The 20736-nt window shown below is 40.6% G+C and overlaps 1 protein-coding gene across 1 annotated transcript in view; it reads left to right on the forward strand.

The window, feature by feature from the left end:
- The window catches only part of PPARGC1A (PPARG coactivator 1 alpha), a 64832-nt gene that overhangs the window by 26036 nt on the left and 18060 nt on the right, over positions 1-20736 (forward strand). Inside the window, exons 3-7 of the mRNA XM_035552892.2 lie at positions 7229-7423; positions 8372-8494; positions 9377-9581; positions 13588-13633; positions 13742-13815. Coding sequence (XP_035408785.1) covers positions 7229-7423; positions 8372-8494; positions 9377-9581; positions 13588-13633; positions 13742-13815 — 643 coding nt within the window. The remainder of the gene's footprint in view (positions 1-7228; positions 7424-8371; positions 8495-9376; positions 9582-13587; positions 13634-13741; positions 13816-20736) is intronic.

Consider the following 20736-nt stretch of genomic DNA (forward strand, 5'->3'; position numbering starts at 1 on the left):
GTGCCCGCTCGCCGTGTCCCCTGCTCAGCCCTGCATCCCCATCAGCGGGGGGAGGCAGCGAGGTTCAGCTCCCCGTCACTCCAGGGAGGGGAAACTCCCGGCCTTTCTTTTTTTTTTCTCTGTCTCCTCATCCAACTCTTTCTTCCCTTTACACTCCTGCAATTCCCCTGCTCTTGTTTTTTTCCCCCCACCGGAGATGTAGGCAGAGTTTTGTGCTTCAGCCTGCCCAAACTCTCACACTGGAGCTGGCGACGACGCGCTAGGCCTTCTCCTCCCTCTGCAGTTCTCTGTCGTGAAAATGAAGCACACGGGGCACAGAGAGCAGGGGCTGGGTCAGGTAGCACAGCACGGGGAAGGCCTCCGTACAGCAGGCTGCCATACAAATCCTACACGTCCGAGCGTGACAGAGGTGGGGTTAATGCTCAGAGCAGGGAGTGCTTTCCTGGTCAAGTTCTGCCCAAGGTAAAGAGCCCCTCTGGTGAGCTAGACCAGTGCAAAACACAGGTAAGGCATTTATTTAGTAATCAGCAAATTAGCCTATGTTGTCAGTAAATGTTGAGGCACAAACTGCTGATAAGATCATTTGCTTTCAGGTGTTTTCTCAATATAGTGCTCAGCATTGAGTATAAATTGAATAGAGTGACCTTTTGATACTGAGTCAAATTGACTGCGTTTCCAAAGATTCTGTGGTTTCAATTACCATAAATTTTTGATATTGGGTCTACCACCAGTGCAGTGATTCAAGCACAGCAATATCTTATCATTGGTCCCGCTAACGCAGCCAGCAGCGCACGATAGCTTGCTCTTGGATGAATTTTTGTTTTGCCTTTTCCCCAGAATCAAAGATTACTATCAGAGAGGGGAAAGACGCAGTTTACACAAATGAAATCGAAATGGCTTGCAAAATGTGAATGAATTTTGGTCAGAAGATGTAAAACGTGTTACAGGTTGCTGGCTGGATCCTCAGTTTGGGAGATGAATAAGTCAATTAGTAGCTCTTCAGTTTATTAGAAACTTAATTGCCAGGCTGTAATGGAAACTTCTGAACTGCAACAACTCGTTAGAAGCAATAAAACAAGCGACTTTGTGCTAGAAGAATATTTAGTAGGCTCTTTTAAACTGACATGTTTAGTTTGTAGCAAAAAGGTTAGATTTTTCACCTGAAAAGATTGTCTGTCTCCCAGGAGCTGTGGCGGCATCACTTCAGGTGATCAAGGGCAAAATCTTAAAGAAAACCCTATTGGCAAATGGCGCGTGCCATGGCTTTAAGTGGTGCTGCTTTAATCCCAGGTACTTGACAGACATCTTACAATGTCAGGTCAGCGCCTCTCTCTTTTGGAGAGAAAATAACCCGGGTTCAAATACCAAGAATAAACATGAGAAGTGTCTGAGACCACAGATACACACCGTATGGAGTATATGGATAATAATAAATATAGTTGCTTTTATGTTGTTACTTTGAGTTGTGTAAATACTGCCTTCTGCTCAGAAAACGCCTGCTCCTTGAAAACAAGCGGAGCAGCATTTCACCGAGCGCGCTCTGTACCTGCGCAGAGGTACATTTCTTCAGGTCAGTATACATCTCCAGAAACCCAGCAGGACTGAGGCTACTGCATAAATACTAGGACGTGGTGTGTCCATCAGATGAGGTACATACCTGGTCCATACATTGGGCAGTGGGACTGCTGAATTCAGAATGTGATCTCTCAGTTCAAGTTGTCTTTTGCCTGCAGGTGCATGTGCGGCGCGTGAGTGTATCTGTCTCCTTCAAGAAGAAGAAGAGATCTCTCATTTCCTTCCCATACCCTAAAGGCATTTTCACAGGGGTGGTGATAATTAATCCCCACATTTCTACTACATATAAAGAAACCTGGCTGTAATTTTCTCCTAGTGGGACTCCATTTTGTTTTTAAAGATAATTGATAGCTCTGGACTTAAGCATTTCAATTATGGGAACGTCTCTTGGGGACCAGACTAACAGACCTTGGAAAACCGTTCTAATGCAAATGCATCATGTGGGTTTTTTCTGTAAGACAGTGCAGGACGCCTAAGGATTTGCAAAGCAGCTGAACAGTAAAAGCAAAGTTAAAATACTTTTCAAAATATATAATGGCATGGGACTGAACATGAACAGGTAGAGTGGAGCAATACTGCTGGGGGCGGCCAGCTCTTATGTCAAGGCAAAGTCGATGTGCCTGGGACAGGACATTGTGAAGGCAGCCAAATCTCCATCACTGCACCGTCTGTGCCGGTGGCGTAGCAGGTTGCCTCCGTCTGCTAGAAGATGGAAAAGTTGGGGTAGGATTCTTCCCATCAGCAACCCCTGGCCTCAGCCCTCATTTTCCTCTGGCTGGGACAAGAAGTCCAACTCTGCCTCCTGATCCCTTCCCTCCTGCCTTTCCTGGGCTTTTGCCCAGCCTGTGGCTCTTCATCCTTGGGTGGCAGAGGTTGATTTGTGGGGCCAGGGCTGAGAAACAATCTGCCCCTACCCCTGCACTTTGGGGCTGGGGTGGTGGTGGTGGTGAACTTTTCAATGCCTCTGCATCCTTATGTATAAAAAGGGGCAAAACCTCTCATTTCTCCTAGTGTTGTGAGTCTTCAGGACAAGCTTATTCCAAAATTAAGGAATTAAATCCTGTTGGAAGCCCCAGATGTGCTCCCAAGTCATTTTTTGTGCTTTCGCAAGTAGTGCCATAATGTATTAGTATTTTTAGATCACTCAGATATTTTCAGCTGGAGGAAAATCTTTTATTTTCTTTGTTAATTATGCTATGAATAGATCTTAGGCTACCGAGGAGAAATGAGTCGATCTGTTGAAACAGTGATCCCTTGTGACTTCAGGTACCCACCTGGCTGCTCCGAATTGCTCACAGAGCTGGCCTGCTGGAGCTGTGACAGCTTCTGCCAGCTGCGGATCTGTCCCAAAGTTTCCTGTTTTTTTCATGAAGATGTGGCAAGCTGCCACTGCTCCCAGCCCAGGGCTCTGGATTAATACCGCAGTTCAGGCCCTAATCTTTCCGTGTGAATCAAGAAGGGCTTCTGCATCATTCAAGTCATCAGTGGAGAAATTTCAGAGCATCATCATCATTCGCTAACTGATTTCACAGAATCACAGAATTTCCCTCCTTGAGGTATCGTAAGCAAAAGCTGTGCATGCGATAACCACAAACGAAAGGCGGAGGGGAATCAACAAGAGGGAAAATGTTGCAGATGCTATTAACATTTTGAAAAAAAAGTTTTATGTGTAATGGGCTAGACCCTCTTCTGGAGTGAATCGGCATACCCACGCTGACTGCGGAAGAACCACAGCAGAGTCCTGGGTCAGGACCTCTGAACGCTGGCTTTGGGGTTTTCAGGAAGGGATTGGTGATGGTAAGGATGGTCGTTTTAAAATTTTGCACAATTGTTTTAAGGAAGAAAAATCTAAGGAAGAACCACAACGTTGCTCAATATGCCTGCCCCAGGGGTGTGCCTCTGTAATGGGATTGCTGACAAATAACTTGTATTGCAGATGTGAAGCACTAACCACCAGGTGAACCCAGTTCCATCAATAGGCAGAATAAGCAAAGGAGAAGGAATTACCAAGGGTAGAGGATTTAAATACCTTTGTGTGGGTAAATTGTCACCTAATTTCTTAGATCTTTTCACTGGCCAAAGAGACAATATCTCTGGAGACATTTTACTGAAGGCAGAAACCAATTAGAATAAGATTGTTACACAACTAATAAAGTGTTTTCAGACAGAGAATTATTTTTAGTGCTGTAGAAACATTAAAGATTAAAGCAAAACTTTTGAAAACACAGAAGAGCACAGTTAGAAACTTCTCCTGGTGCTTAGGTGCCATTTTGGAGGATCAGTTGGTGTTCCGGCCATTTACAGTAGTAGGCAGCTTTCCCTGTTTTGTTTTTTGGTACACAGTGACATCAGTGCCAAATCTTATTTTCTTCAGAGCAAGTATCATTCTAGATATGCTAGAAACTCTAGCACTCAGATACATGCAAGCACATGCATGCAGTGCCACGCTCAGGTTCCCTGCCTCCTTCAGGCAGGTGGAAATTTACAGGGAGCAAGAAACCCTGTGGCCCCGCTGTCTTTATGTTAAACCAGCAACGAAGGATTTTCAGAAGTTCATGTGACATGGCTGAGAAGTGATGCATAACTGCTTCTGCATTAAAAAGTTCCATTCGTTAGCAAAATACAGTCATTATGAAGTGTTTTCGTGAGCTTAAAAATCCCACGTGTTTGCCATATGGCTTTACATGTGAGATAGTCTTCCACCCCTTTTTGTTACATTCTGCATTTCCTTCAGGTGGTCTAAAAAATTCACAGCTACTTCTTTAGACGGAAGCAAATAATTTCCAACTTGAAAGCTCAGAACTCAGCTGAGTGGATTTCTGAGTGCCGTACTCAGGCACCGAGCACCCTTCACTTCCACTGCCCTCAGCAGATGCTGAAGGTGCTCATGGTCCTTCTAAATCTGAGTCCGTTTGGTGAGCAGGTTGGAGGCTGCTCTGCACCGTGACAGCACTGAAACCGTGAAATATCCTGCATTTGGCCACGGCATTGCTTCTCCCCAGTGCTGTCAACACCACGACTCAGGCTGTGATAGCAAAGCAGAAAGTTGCTGCTTCAGTGATTATTACTCAGACGGTGATGTGCCCGACCATCTCTCTCTCTGCATCTCTCCTCAGCCCCGTTTCTGCTGTATCTAATAAATGTGTTTCTTTATAAATAGTAATTTAGGACAATTAGGAGCAATAGCATAGTTAAACCTTTAAAAGGTTATCTTGCAATGTCATTTTCCTGACTAATGTGTTCCTGCTGCCATGTCATTTGTGAATAGACATGTGTTAGCCAGCTAGTGTGCTTCATCTGTGGTGACTTTGATTTATTTGCTCTGTAAATTGGGACTGAAGCAATAATGGAAAGTGACATTAATTGTTTAACAGAGTCCTCTTTGTCACATCCTTTGCTTTCTCTGGGGTGTTTGAATGTTGAAACTTGTACAAAACTAATTGAAATTGCTGTGATGAGGACCAGTGTCCACTCAACTTTCTGTTCTTGAATGTCAGCGCACTTGAATGTCTGTTTAAAGCATGAGAGCTAAGCAGCTAACAGCAAATATCAGGGTTTCTTCTGGCATGCTATTATTAAAGGAGGCATTCCCAGTTAGAAATAGTAACACTTGGAGCCTTGTTGTCAGCTCTATGTGCTGAAGTGCTCAGTGGCGCAGGGTGGAGGGGCACCCTACCAGCTGGACTCGCTGGGGACGTTCCCGTTGCGGAGGCAGGGGGGCAGCCAGAATCCCCTCAAATCACCTGGGGCAGTGATTTCAGGCCAGAGCCTGAAGTCTATGCCATTCCGCCTCATTACGATGCAAAGTGCTTCTTTGCCTAATACCCTCTTTTTATACTTTTTTCTGAAAGTGACACTGTTAATTTTCCTCTTTTCTTCCCAAATAGCGACTGTGAAAAGCTGTATTTGGAGCACGATTTTATTCACAAGGTGGCCTCCCTCTGCTTATTTCCATACCCTCTACACCTGCAGTGGAGTAAAGCATCTGAATTATCATGGCACTATGCATATTTCTACATGGTATGGTGGAAATTACTAGATGCATAGACTTCGACTCTTTTCCTCAGTGGTCAAGCCCCTTTTGGCCCTTTAATTGAGTGCTTCTCCTTAGCATTAGCTTTGCAAGAGTGTTTATTCATTCCTGGGAGATGGTGCTGTAAGCACCAGAGCAATTTGTGGCTTTCTAACAAGAAGACGACGCTTGTCTGCAAGAACCTGCGAGGCTGATTTGTCAGAGGAGCCTGACAGGAGGAATTATCTGTGTGGTTTATGGTCATCTCTCTTTAGAGCCTGGTAAATGCAGCATTGCAGGAAAAAGTCATGCTGAGGGGACACCCAGGTTCACTTGATTTTTTTTTCTCTTCTGAGGTGTTACTGTCAATGTTTTGATGTTGACTTTTCTAACACTATTTATTATAAGGTGAGCTTTTATTTGACTTACGTCTGTATTCTTTGCTAGTTCCCTTCTCAAATGTGAGATTTGAACTTAGCTGAAATCATTGTCATAGTGTGAACTGGAGTGCGATGAGCCACTATGAAGTGGGTGGAAAAACTCCCAGCTGATATCCTTGAGTTTGGATCGGATCCCTGGAACCAGGGAAAGGCTTTTCATTTATTTTAATAGCACCAGGATCAGCCTAAAAATCCTAGATAATTGATCTGTCCAGATCAATTTCCACTCTTTCTGAAGAATAAATGTAATGATTTTTACACAATTCTATTCCTCAGAACTCTTAGTACTCCAAAAATATGTACCTTAATTTACAGCAGGGACTACATTTCATTAAAAAATTGGAAGGTATTTAAATTTACTCAATTTGACAAAAAGAAGTCTTGTTTCTGAAAGAAGATATCCAATATAAATTAACATTAAAGCCTCATCTGATTAGGAATTAATCTACTTTTTATAATTGCAGCTGGAATTAGATAAATGCATACAATAGTTGCATTGAGCACTCAAACTATGTAACTCGAAAGGAGAACTTCAAAGGCAACCTGCTTAATACATTCATTTAAAAGAAACCCAAAGAATCTGCCATTTACAATATGAGTCCTGATTGCTTGTCTTATGCAAAAATGCTAAGGAACGAGAAGTTTTTCGCTTGTTTTTTGGAGCAAGTATTTCCTGACGTGTTGAAGGGAAACCCTTCCTCTCTTACACCGGGCTACATGCGTGAGCAAGGTTTGCCAGGTTTCTCTGGTAATTCATTTTGGTCTTCTGATTAGCTGTCTTACTCTGTGATTCTTGTAATTTTGTCAGGTCAATTAGCTGGTGCGCAGTGTTGAAGAGAGAAAGAAGGAGACAGCCTGGGCTGACACCATCGTTCGGTGTCAGCAGCTTCGGCGCGTTCTGTAATGCAATCCCGGTGTGATTATTTATCGCTGTTAACGCTGGGTAGGAGGAAGAATTGTGGAAGAAGGGTAAACCAGAGCAATATACTGCAAATGCAAAGAGATTTCTCTTGAATGCAAAGACGGATAATTTTATTGCACTTAATTACATCTTCTGAGATGCTGTTGCAGGTTACTGTTTCAAAAGCTAGTTTAACGATGTTTTGACTGCTTGTTCACATACAGAGTCATTGTTTCATTCCTTTTGTCTTCTCATCTGGTTCCACTTTTTTTGTGTTTTTTTTTCTGTCTCCTCACACAGAAAATAGATGAAGAGAATGAGGCGAACTTGCTAGCGGTTCTCACTGAGACACTGGACAGCATCCCCGTGGATGAGGATGGATTGCCTTCGTTTGATGCACTGACAGATGGAGATGTGACCAATGAAAATGACGCTAGCCCTTCCCCAATGCCCGACGGCACCCCTCCAACCCAGGAGGCAGAAGAGCCGTCTCTAGTAAGAACCCTTCCTACTGTTTAACAGGAATTGGATGTGCCTCTGGCTACCCGCTGCATGGGTATGATGTAGTCACAGTAAGGTCTGGACTTTTCATATAGACTGAAAAGGAAAATCAAGTAAAGAACTGAAACTTAAGTGGGGAAAAAAAACACAAAACAGTGGTAGGATGACTAATAAGGGAATCAATTAAAAAGTGGATTGAAGAGATTGTTTTTGAGTTTCTTGTGCTAATGACTGACACTTTTGCTTATTATTCTGTTCAAATAAGTCAGGGTAATGGTTTTTAATTCATGTTACATTTCTTGGGGCTCTTTTCTACGTATGTTTAGACTTCACTTTGGGTGATCTGTAGAGAAATGCGCATTGAGTCTGGTGCGATGTGGGGCTAATTTTGTGCCTTTAATGTTGATTTGACCAGTAAGCACCAGCTTAGTGCTAATCAGGGCAAAACCGAGTCTTGGGTGAGGATGTGGGTGAAACCTTATATGCTTTTTGCTTTGTAAAGACAGTTTGAGATGTGATTCTATTTCTGGTGAAAGCCCCTTATCCCTGACTTCCGCAGGAGCAGTCAGATACAAGCATCCATTATTCTGTTAAAGTTAACTTCTGTGTTTAGATCAGAGAGACCTCTTCTGTCAAACAGATCACCGAGAATTTTGCTTTGCCTTGGATTTAGCAATCCAAGGCCTCTGCCATTTCTGCTTGCCCTGCAGTATACTGCAGTAAAGGGAACAAAAATTTGCTGCCAAGCCTCACAAGAAAATGAAATCTGTTTGCTCTGGGGAATATTGAGCCCTTCTTTCTGTTTTAATGTACTTTGCTTGCTGAAGTTGATATAGCTAATTTTAAGTAACTAAGCAAAAATGTAGATAAGTCATTTTAATCCATGAAGATGCATAACTTTACTCTTTTCCTTCCTCCTCCCTTTCCCTGATGTGTTTGTAGCTTAAGAAGCTCTTGCTGGCTCCAGCCAACACTCAGCTAAATTACAATGAATGCAGTGGTCTCAGCACACAAAACCATGCAAACACAAATCACAGGATCAGAACAAGCCCTGTGGTTGTTAAGGTACAAACTTAATCTTTATAATAAGAGAAAAAAAAAAAAAAACTGTAACAAGGTCTTTTATGCTTTCAGCAACCAAGTAAGCAATAGATCTGTATGTGCGGTATTAATCTGCCTACTATCCTGCAACTGTTTCAAAAACGTGAACAGATTATAGACTGGGTTCTGGAAAATCACCTGAGCTCCTTTATGCTCTGAATATTTCATTTGTGCTTTTTCTTCTGGCAGAGTTCAGCTGTAGTCCCACCGTCTGTTACTCTTGCCTACTTTATTGGCACACAGAGTAGCAGGGGGTACGATAAAATTTGCTGATGGGCTGGTGTTGTTTATGAGTGACTCCAGGATGCGGGACTGCCATTTTACCAGCTGTCTGAGCTAAGAAAAATTGCACTGGATTCTTGGCAAAAGATGTATATCAGCCATTAATTGGCTAGAATGGTGGCTCTGACATAATTCTGTTAGCAGGCAGTATTAAACAATGTTTGTCTTGCCATTCACTGTAACTGAAAACGGAGCGTTTAGGGATACTTAAGAGAGTTGTGAATACTGGGCTCAAGCAATCAGCAGCAAATTAAGGTTTAAACCAACTTATTTTTTTGTTCACAGTAAAGGCGCTGTAGGGTCTTGTTAGTTACATGTTGCTGAGTAGGAACATTGAAATGTTGGAGAAATGAAATAAAAAGCTGTATAAATGTCATTTAGGAATTTTAAATGTAATTTTCTTTTCTTGTTCTGCAAACAATTATTCACAGCTCATAGATCTAGTACACTTAGACTGAACACTTCATTGAAAATCTCATCTCTTCAGAAAACCTATATCCATTCTGATAAGGTTCAGTTCACTAATTTTTGCTTTTTTTTTTTTTATTATGCCCTGTTTTTAAGACTGAGAATTCATGGAGCAATAAAGCAAAGAGCATTTGTCAACAGCAAAAGCCACAAAGACGTCCCTGCTCTGAACTTCTCAAATATCTGACTACAAATGATGACCCTCCTCAGACCAAACCAGCAGAGAACAGGAACAGCAGCAAAGAGAAATGCACCTCCAAAAGGAAGCCCCATCTGCAGTCTCAGACAAATCACCTGCAAGGTAGGTGTTGGAGCGCAGAACACAGCTTTGGTATTGGAGGGAAGCTGACATGCAGTGCTTGTGAATACCCTCAATACACTTTCTGTTCTTTGGATTAGTTTTGTAAATCCAGCATCTCTTCTGTTTAGAGACAGTTTTAGAACAGTATAATGAAGTTAAAATTGGTTAGATGCATTTAACTTTCAAACGGTTGTAATCCTGCCTCTATTGCCTCCAACCCCAGAAAAGGAACCTCAGAAAAAATAAGTTTTACAAATCCTATGTATTAATATACCGAGCTAGCTGGAGATATTTATTCACAGAGTACTATACCACTAAGAAATCATTATACCCCTAAACAAGCTGGGCAGGTCAGTTCATTAGCGAGCTTCTTTCTTTTTGCCAGCGTAAAACTGAAGGCATTGTTAACCTGCCACATCGTCCTTAAGAGACAATAAATAGTGCTCTCACTGCTACAGAATAAGCAATAAATGTGTCATTCCTGTTAAAGGTGGAATGCTGGTTTGTAATTTTATTTTGTAAATAGTTGGAAGTTTAGCTGCCATCCTGATCTTTCCCTCTCTCTTTTTAGATTCTTTATGGCCCAAACTAAACACTTGTGTTGACTTTTAGTACCCTGTGATGCATAAAGAACTGGGATATATTACAAGTAGCTTCTATGGCAGAGATGCAAGAACTTAAAGACCCCTCTACTGCTTTCTCTCCCTTCCTTCCCTGCCTGTTTTCCCAAGATAAAGGAAAGCTGTAAAAGCTTATGAGCCTAAAGAGAGCTTATTTAAAGTTACTCTTACTTTAAAATACATCTGTGGATATACTGGCCATCTAGAAGGCCAGATACCTATCTCAGCCACATCGGTGCAAATCCTGGATGACTCCCCTGAAATCAGTGGAAGTTATCCAGCTGCAACAGAGATCAGGATATGACCCAATATGTGTTGTTCTGGGATTTTTAAAGTGGTAATTGTAAACTGCATATGTTTTTTTTTTCTCCTCTTCCTCTCACTCATTTCCCCTGCTTTTTCAGCCTCCATCTGATCTATTCTTTCATTCTTAATCAGGAGGTATAAGCAAGCTTAATAAAATAATCTTCCCTTCCCATCATTAATTACCCTTCTTGCTGCTGTGTGTTCTGACATCCAAAGTACAGTTTTCCCCATTATGGTTTCAAATTCTCTGAACAATATTTCTTGTAAGAAAGAAGTCCAACTGCCCTTAGAGCTTCTCGGATGCCAACTGCCACTCGTTCTGGCTAGTTTCAGCAGACTGCTTCAGAAGAAAATCCAGACTGAACTGTACATCTCAAACCTGGGTCTCATACTGTGATGGTATTGGAACCATGCACAGACCTGCCAGAGGTTACACAAGGCTTTATTAACACTGCTGGGTGCAATAAGACATATCATATATAAGGTATCCTATACACACATGTATGGTGTACGTAGATTTGTGTGCACATGTACATAAATACTGATTATAAAATCTTCCTGTTCAGATCGGAGCTGCATTTTTCCCCAGCTGGGGCAGTTGTGCAGAATTCATGCAAAGAAACAAGGCAAGGTGAGCCCACAACAGTGTGGAGGGAGAAGTTAGGAAAGTTCTGACAGGAACTAATGTAGCCACCTTGCCAGTGTTTAACAGATGACTCTGACTTTAGTGGTACTGCAGATGAAATTACAGGCAGAGAGGAATAACTCTCTTTAATTCCTGCAGTTTAATTTACAGGCTTCTGAAATGTTTTTTGCATCAAATTTGTCTCATACACCAATATATGACTTCAATATCAATGGATCTGCATTTAATATAAATATAAGAATATAATGCTTTCAGCTTGGACAGTCAATTCATGCAGAATTGACCTTGCAAATTTAACTGGTATTCACAGACATGCAATCATTTGTTCATACGTTTAATCAAAACTACAAAAAAATTGGCTTCATTTTAAAAAATAATCAGGGTCTGATATTTTCTTTCAAAGTTGGTGAAAGCTCACAAAAGTCAAACAATATTTTCCTTTAAGGGTTACTGTTGCAAACATATTGCAAACCCACAGGAATGTCCACAAACCCATTCATGCTAAAGATCATTTGTGGTTTTGCATTGAAATTTGCCCATGAGGAAATTTAGTTCTTTTGAACCTGAATGTTTTCAATTTACAGGGACAAGCAACTTCACGTAAACACTTTTTAATACAATAAAATACCACAATAGAACTGGAAACTCTAATAAACAGGCACCATGGAAAACAATATTGTCTTGGCTAAATATTTATCAGTGGCTGTAAGTGAGGATGAATCCTTTGCAGGAGCAGGGTTTGGTCAAGCCCTTACCTAGCAATAAGAAAAATTAAGGGTGTTTTGGTATATGAATTTCTCAGTGGGAAGGCTCAATGATCTCTGCCTTAAATAAATACATTGGAGTGTGAGATAATGCCTTGATACTGTGCCTCAGTGCTTCAGATTTTATATGTATATGCATTCTGATTTGCCTCTCTATATGAGAGCTAGCGTTACTTTTTAAAGGCTTAAATAGCTCTTAAACATTCAACTTGCTTAGAAAGCCTAAGCTGGGTAAATGTATGTAGATTTTATCCTCTAAAACACAGTGGGAATGTTTGTACAAACTTTCTTCCTGAGCCTTACAGCAAGATCTATGCTTTTTAAGCCAGTTTTACCTCTAGGTAGCCACTGGCAACAGTCACAAACATTAGAATCATAGGTATATATAAAATACACACTAAGATATGTCACCTTACGTTCAGTCTTCTAGAATCCTTTTTTATGCATGAGTCAGTGGCGGTGCTGGATCAGACAAATAACCCATTTTGGTGCATTTCCTCACTTTGGCAGTGACTTCTGAGGAAGGTGAACCTAAGGTGAACACCTGAGTTTCCATTTCTAACTTTCATAAGGGGAGGAGGAGAAACAATATGCAGCTCTTGAGAATTGAATTAATTTTTAAAAAATGTAATATTACTCCAGGAATGCTCTAGAGCTTATAAAAGTAATCAATTTGCATATAAAATCCTTTAATGTTGATGGGAGCTCCAAGCCTGGAATGAATACGAAATACGCAGTAGTGACACTCTGGACAAAAGATCTGCAGTGCAGGAGTGTTCAAGGGGAACATTTTGTCTTAAGTAATTAATTTGCAGAAGAGATCCCCTGCTGTTTTTCTTGGTACAATGCTCTCTGTGTTTAAGCATCAATCTAACTTTTGAAAAGTAAAATTTGCAAGTAATATTATTTTCAATTTTTAAACATTTTTCTGGCAATTAAAAGAATCTTAGTTGTATTAAAATATCCTGGTTCTTGGCCTGCTTTGAGAAAATACAAGCTTGCATGAATAAAAGCTACAAAGACTTGTGTTTTTATGGCTGGAGCTTTGCTTTTGCTTATATAGGGATTGTAGTGCTGAGAGCGTCAGCCCCATTTTTAACCATCTGTGACTGTATCCATGGCCTGTCATAGTTTGCAGGGTAATTTGGACTATAGCAAGTTGGACTCTGGCCTCAGAAACAACCTATTCTCAGTGCTATATATAAAATTGTACATAGTAGAAGTAAAATTAACTGAATATTCATAACATTCTGTTACTTTGTAGTTATTCTGCTGCTCTTGTTTCCAAATAAAAAGTGGACTGTAGTCTAAATTAAATCTAAGAGAAAATAACATTTTCATAGTGCGTCCTGTAGATTTATTCATGATTTTTTACGTGTACTGCTCTCCTTCTGAAAGGTTCTTGGCATTTGGGCTGTGTGCTGTATTTCCAAGGTACAGTAATTGATGTAAATCATTGCTGAAATTTAGGTGCCCTTTTGGTACGGGTGATAAGGAATCAGGATGAGTCTCTTTACTTATCTAAGATACACAGAAATGGCTATTGAACTATCAGAGCTCAGCCCTGACTGACTAATAGGGGATTTCAGTACCAAAATAAAAGACATCTTTTTTAGTTTATGTTATAGAGTGCTTAAATATTCCATAATCATTTTATTCTTTCCCTTTAGCCAAACCAACAAGTTTATCACTTCCGTTGACGCCCGAGTCACCAAAGTAAGTACTAAAAAGTGCAAACATTTATAAAAGGGAGGGGGTGTTAATACATTTTGGCTACAGCAACTCCATTTCAGCTTGTTTTTATAAATGTGCCCTGTCTTCCAGTGATCCCAAGGGTTCCCCATTTGAGAACAAGACTATTGAACAAACCTTAAGTGTGGAACTCTCTGGAACTGCAGGTGAGAAATGGGGAGGGTTAGCTTTTCCTTTAAGCGTGGTTTGTTTGTGTGTTTGTTCTTTTTAATATACAACACGTATACTGAGATCTTACAGAGGTCTCCAGCAGATTAATTTCAATGCAGTTTAGCATTGGCTTTTTATCCAGTTACCTGAGAAGGAATGTATTTGAAAATATGGCTCTAAACCCACACAAGAGAGCATAATTTCTGGAAAAATATGAATGAAACCATTTATCTGTTGTACTTCCCCATTTCCCCATAGATTTGTGTACTGCCGAGCACCATCTTTCAAAGACAAACCCCACAGCAGAGTGTAATAGATGTTACAGATGGAAAAGTTATGTCATCCAGTCTGTCTCCAGGCCGGTCTAGGGCTGTACGTGACTGCATGTTTGAGTGCTTTGTCAATTCTAGATTAATGTCACAAATAACAGCTTTCTCCTTTACCACTGAAAAACTATTCCATAGCTTAAAGGTAATTTTTTAAAAAAATTAATACTCATTTTATGTTCTTAATTTCTCTTTATATCTCCCATTAGCACACCTTACACCACCTCTCTTCTATCCTCCTCTTCCTTTCATATCCTTGGTGTTTGTGTCTTTCGAAGATGTGTAGACTTTTTATCATGTACAGCTTCAGTTGATGCCTCACCTGTTACACTCACTTAATTCATCTGCTCATACCACAAACGTCAATTCCCTCAGACCTCAGATATGTTTTATTGCTTTCCTCTGACCTGTTTTGTCTCTGTTTTCCTGAAGTGTCCAGAACTGAGCACAAGAGCACATGTTGAGCTCCACCAGAGCTACTGCCAAGATTGTTTTCTTTCTCGGTTTCATAATACTGCAAAGGAGTGCATTTCTCACTGGAGCATGCCAAGGGGTAACAGTGGATTGCAAATTATGTGACCTCTGACATTTTGGGGGGCATTGCAAGATAGATCTTCAGGTACTGTACATCAGCTTGAGGCCCCCCTCAGTTAGTGGCAGCTTTACACAAGAGCAGGCCCAAGCTCTAGGTTTGTGTATGTACTTTGGGCTGTTGCTTTCACCTCCCTACAACCATTGTCACTTTTTCAGAAACTTTCTCATTAGTTCAGCATTAAAATATGCACATTTTCCTCTGACGCGTCCTGTAAATCTGCAGTCTTACTCATTGCTCCCATGAAAAACCAAAGCATCCTCACAACACACCTTCCTTTTGCAAAACTGATACAAAAATGGCAAAATTCACTGTATGCAGCAGGATAATCCCATTCAATGCCAACAGGCCTGAAGCATGGAGAAGCTGCTTTTATCATTACTGGAGAGCAAATCTGCACGAGGATGCCTGTTTCTAAGCACAGTGGTGAGTCAGTGCTTAGTGCTACCAAGTGGAAGGGGCAGATGAGGTAGCGACAGCCGAGGGTTCATGCAGCGGCACAAGTCACTGAAGGGAGCAGTGCTTTCTTCCAGCCAGAAAGGCAGCAGCCTGCGCACCTGACTGGACAGAAATTGAGAGCCAATCTGACCCCTTGACAGTCCTCTAGTACTGGCTTAATAACGGCAACAGGAATGGTCCTGGTGTTAGTGAATTCATTCCACTCTGTCTGCTGCGCACAGAGGAGGCAATGAAACAACTTTGTGGCTGTTTTAGATAATACAACCAGGAGAACTAGCACATTAAAAAATGCATCAGAAGCTGTGAAACAGCACAACTGGATGAGTATGTGAACAGGAACATTGTACTATGAAAATATGAAATTATTCCTTCTGGAAATAGACACAATCTAGCTAGAAAGTTAACTGATGATAGTCAAGGAGAACAAGAGCTGGTGGAGCACATGTGGGCAGGGAGCTTGGGTAGTGTTCACAAGCAGTATAGAGCACAGTGGCTGTTGAACTTCATGTTGCACTGCCTCTGTTCTTCACAATACCTGGTGAGGAAGTTTCAGGAGATTGCATTTCATCACTTGACAGCTGTATTAATGTCTGCCTTCGCATATACATAGATTTTATTTTTATATTCATATATGTATATAAATCTATAAAAAGATGAGTGGTTGTGAGTGTCTTACTCTCTAAGTCATTTATTTGTATTGCGGTAGTGTCTCGTGTCATGAGTCTACTTGTGCTGGAAGCAGACAAGTACATAAGAGAAACAAGCTCTAGTACTGAAGAGCTGACAGTGTGTGTGAGTAAATCACAGCACAGTTGGGACCCACTTCAGTAAAAAAAAAAAAAAAAAAAAAAAAACAACCCAAAACAACAACAACAAACAAACAAACAAACAGAACAGTGGCAGTAGTGATTAATAATACCTTGGAGTTCTTTAGTGAGACCCTGGCAACTCCAAATTATATCCAGATAACCACATTGCTCATTGTCCTTATACAGGGCAGCTTGCACTGTACAAGCACTATTTATTATAATTTAAATAGGAGTTGCCTTGATCTCACTGCCGAATTGAAAAGACCATTAGTAGTGCTGCTCGCACTATCGAAGCACGAAGTATTTTAATATAAATAGCAGCTCCCTTGATCTCTCTGCTGAAAACAACATTGGTTCCCTCACTGATGAATTAACTATAGAGTAGAAAAATAAATAAATAAAAACATTTCCCGCACAAGCCATCAATCTTCGTCACACATACATTTTGGATTCACATATCTGAAGTCAAACTGAAGCTGTTCTCTTGCCAGAGCTATATCTTGCTTTAGAATGGATTTGTTAGTACTCGTGAATGTAACTTTGTCCTCCCTAAAACTGTCAAAACATGTATTTGTCAAATTACAGGGAACAAATATTTCCTAGTGCTTTCAAAAGAAACCATGTGTAAGAATGTAAGAATTCTTTGAATGCACTTTAAATGGCCTATGATAGAGGAATAAGTCCATTGCTATCTGAAATCACAACCCCTTCAGCTGGTTTCTAGTGTTATTCTGTGGAAAATGGATCAGAACATCATGACATGGAGATTATGAGAATGTAGTGGGTAAAATTTCTGTGTATGGTGAGCCTTACTGTGAGTCAGAGGCTCAGGAGAGGTTCTTCTCCCTTTTTTTTTCCACAGCTAGCTGCATTGCAAACACTTTGCTAAGAGACTGGAACCTCTGTGATGTCTTCCCAGAACATGGGACATTTAAGTGTTACTGGAGGACCTCTTTTCTCTTTGGTATCAGTCAGGTTGAGGGGGCACCTGCAGACACAGGCACTAGGAGGATGATTCACCCTCCGGAGTTGACTGTGTTTCCCTTGAGAAATGGGGGCTGCCCACTGAACTTCTAAATGCCAGAAGTTAGATGGCATGTCTTCTAAGCGTTTGAAGTTCAGCCATCTCAGTTCTCTCAATGCCTTTTTAAACTTTCACTCCTAAATACTCAAAGCCATCATATAAATGCATGAGGTGGGTTTACATGCTTAAGGTTTTAATGCCATACAAGCAGCAATCGATAACTGGAAGGCTATTTCCACCCTCTCACTAAGCAACAGGTGACTTAGTGAGAAGTCTCTCATTTGCACACAGATCCTTGTAATTTACCTGAACATAAAACTCTGGTCTTTCTTGGGTACAAATTTTTTTCTCTCCAAAAAGATGGTGGAAAAGGCTATATGAACACAATCAGCTTGAATAGTGATTTGGAATTCATGAGCATCCTTGTGGATACTTAAACCCTGTTATTTGCCCACCTCTAGGGGAGTTTTAGGTTGGATGTTAGGAAGTACTTCTTTACCGAAAGGGTTATTAAGCATTGGAACGGGCTGCCCAGGGAGGTGGTGGAGTCGCCATCCCTGGAGGTCTTTAAAAGACGTTTAGATGTAGAGCTTAGTGATATGGTTTAGTGGAGTACTTAGTGTTAGGTCGGAGGTTGGACTCGATGATCTTGAGGTCTCTTCCAACCTAGAAATCTGTGTGTCTGTGTCTCTAGATCTGTTACCTCTTAGTTGTCAGAACAAATACTTAAGATCTATCATATAAGAACTTGTTTGACCTCAGAATGATTTCTGATGAAATGAGAGATGCAGAGACTCGTCTGGGGAAATAAAATCTAGTAAATTATTAGATATTTTCAAGGGTCTGTATTTATTCTCTGCAGCACTGACAACAAGATTAAACTGAATACTCAACAAGCATGTAGTTTTTTATTATATGATGGCTATTTAATTTTATTATATTTTCCTAGCTTCTGCAATCTTGTGCCACACAAAAGCTCCTCTGATTTTTTTTTTTTTACTGAATTGAGCTGTTACCTTGTGTTCAGTGTTTTAAGTGGCCTTAAACAGCGCTTCCCTTGACAATCCATTTTCAAACTTTAAAGGTATAAAAGAATTTATTTTCAATGCCTTGCAAAAGCCCAGTGCACATGTAGAAAGGTTGAATGGCTGCGTTCCCCAGAAGACACTAATTCTCATCCCCCCACCGAAGCACAACAAACATCATCAAATGTTTAAATGCTAACAGTTACAGTAGAGTTGTAGAAAGATTGGTGTCTTTCTAAAACAGTATTGCAAATGAGTCCTAAAAAGTCAAGATGTCACATTTTATGCAAATGCACTCCCCTAATTTCTGATTATCGACCTAGCTGAACTAAATGAGTTAGTAAGGTGTTTTTTTTCAGCGTGGTTTTGGTATGCATCACAAGTATTTGCACTCCCCCTGAGACTTTCGTGAAAGAAGTCGCTCGGCCAAGGTGGCAGAGTTGGCATACGTGCAAACAACTTTTGTTGTACAGGCACGGGGAGGACGGTGCTGGTTTGGCAGCAGTGTTCACAAATTGATAGACGCTATTTTCAAGCACAAAATCACTGAGCGGGTTCATCGTATATAGACAGAGCAAGGCAAAGTGCAAACGTACCATTTACCGAAGCCATTCAATTAAAGAAAAGTCCCTACAAAGAAAATGGTTTTATAGCATGTCATGAAAAAATACTTGCCTTTTACTTTAAAAAGAAAAAAGACTGTTTAAGGGGGATGATTGTAGAGTATGTACCACTTCTAACAGATTTGCTGTGCAGAAGTACATAAGTGTGAGTGATGTAGAGGTACTTGTTTATTATAGAGCACATTTCAATGCAGTAATCATAAATATTGCTAAGGTTGTGCTGTGTTGAAATATGACCTACATACTCTTGATTGTTTGTGTTACGTGATTTGTCTGACACCCATTACATTCTGGGTAATGGCAGCCATTTGTTGCTGTGCACAGCAGGCTCTTTTGACAAAAGAAAATAGGCAGCAATAAAAAAGCTATAGTCTGAATTACATTCTGCACAGTGCTGCACTGCTGAGAGTTTGTGCAAGTGTGTTAACAATGCTCTGAACTGCCTCTTGTCAGCCTTCAGCCTGTAATGGCCATCTGTCCTTCCATAAATCTGTCAAAACCTGCTAAGTTCAAGAGAGAGCACAGAATATACCTTGTACTGTCAATACTACAATGCACACTTTCGTGGAGAAATCAGCGTGTATGAAATAATCCAAAGGTTATAGAATATTGTAGCACTTGATTTAGGACCACAGCCTGAAGTGAAGATTACCAGTGATTAGTGTACAGATGAGCAAAAGTGACACTGATGAGCAAGTGTGCCGCCACGTCATTTGCTCAAAGTTCACATTTTGGACACTGATCACGGGACATGCTGAAGGTAGGCTCTGTAGCACTGACTTAAACAAGGGCTAATTCAAAACTTCACTTCCCCCTCCATCCCCCTGTGGAAGTTCGTTCAAAAGTTAAATGAACCTTTTCCAGCTTCTAGCTGTTCATACTTGCTTGGGCACTTCCTGCTTCTGCTGAAAACCAGGAAAAGAGCCAAAATGCCACGAGGAAGTCCTTTCTTAGGATGTCCCCAGCACAGTTTTGCCAGCAAAAGAAGTGCCAGTAAATTTGGCTCACTCTGTACTTTTGGAAGGTTTTGTTGTTGTTTTTCCCCCTCTAAAGACTGTTGGACTCTCATTGGGCTTCTGGAGATCGTTGTGCTCTGTGTATAGCTTGCTTTCTGCCAGGGCTAGCTTTAAAGAAGTGGGAATGGAAACAATATTTTATTTTGGATATTGGATTATCTCTGGGGCTTCTTGTCCCAAAATTTTTAAGTGTGCAGATGTTCACTGTGGAGTGGTTGAATTTTGTAAGAAAGCAACAAAGAGGGGCTGGAATTAATATTCTCCTATTTCATTCTTTCTTTAAAACTGCATCTGAAAATTCAGTCAGTAACCCCAGGACTTCTCATGGGCTGTATAATTGCATAACTAAAAGTACCAGTTCTAGGTTTTTATTTAGAAAACATTCCTTGCTTACTCAAATCTTTGTTGAATATGACCCTGAATTTTTAATCCAGGAGCGATTTTTGATGGATTTTGAAGAGGACTGTTCTCATTTTGCCAAAAATTAATTTGGTAGTAAAAAATATTTATTAATAAGGTAGATAAGGTGTGGAATCTATACTGCTGACTCAAGTGAATTTTTGGGAAGGAAATGAAAACTGAGGAATCAAATTAGAGGAAATAGTTGATGACTTTGCATGAAACTTTCAGTTTCAAACTTGCATTTGGAGTAACTAGAGTTACAGCATCTTTGCTTCAGTTTCTCTGACTTTGGTGGCATTAGTCTTCACGTAGCCATGGGTGGCTCATAACCCTTTTTTCCAAGTGTTCAGACAAAATCAGTCTTCTTTCTCACATAAAGTATTCATGTCTTAGTACTCCTATCTTCTTTTTTCTGGAACAAATTCATTGCAGCTGATGCAATGGGACTCCCAGTCTCCATTTATGATCCGTAGGGAGCACTATGCATTGATGGACACTTTTCTTCTTTACTGCAAAATACTATAAAACATGTTCCATTTGCATTGATCTGCTGAGCTCCACTGTATGGTTAAAAATACAAAACAAAACTCTGTAGCCATGTTTGAAATACACATTTCCTGGAATTGTCTACACTCTCTTTT

The sequence above is a fragment of the Cygnus atratus genome, chromosome 4, assembly GCF_013377495.2.
Source record: "Cygnus atratus isolate AKBS03 ecotype Queensland, Australia chromosome 4, CAtr_DNAZoo_HiC_assembly, whole genome shotgun sequence".
Lineage (NCBI taxonomy): Eukaryota > Metazoa > Chordata > Aves > Anseriformes > Anatidae > Cygnus > Cygnus atratus.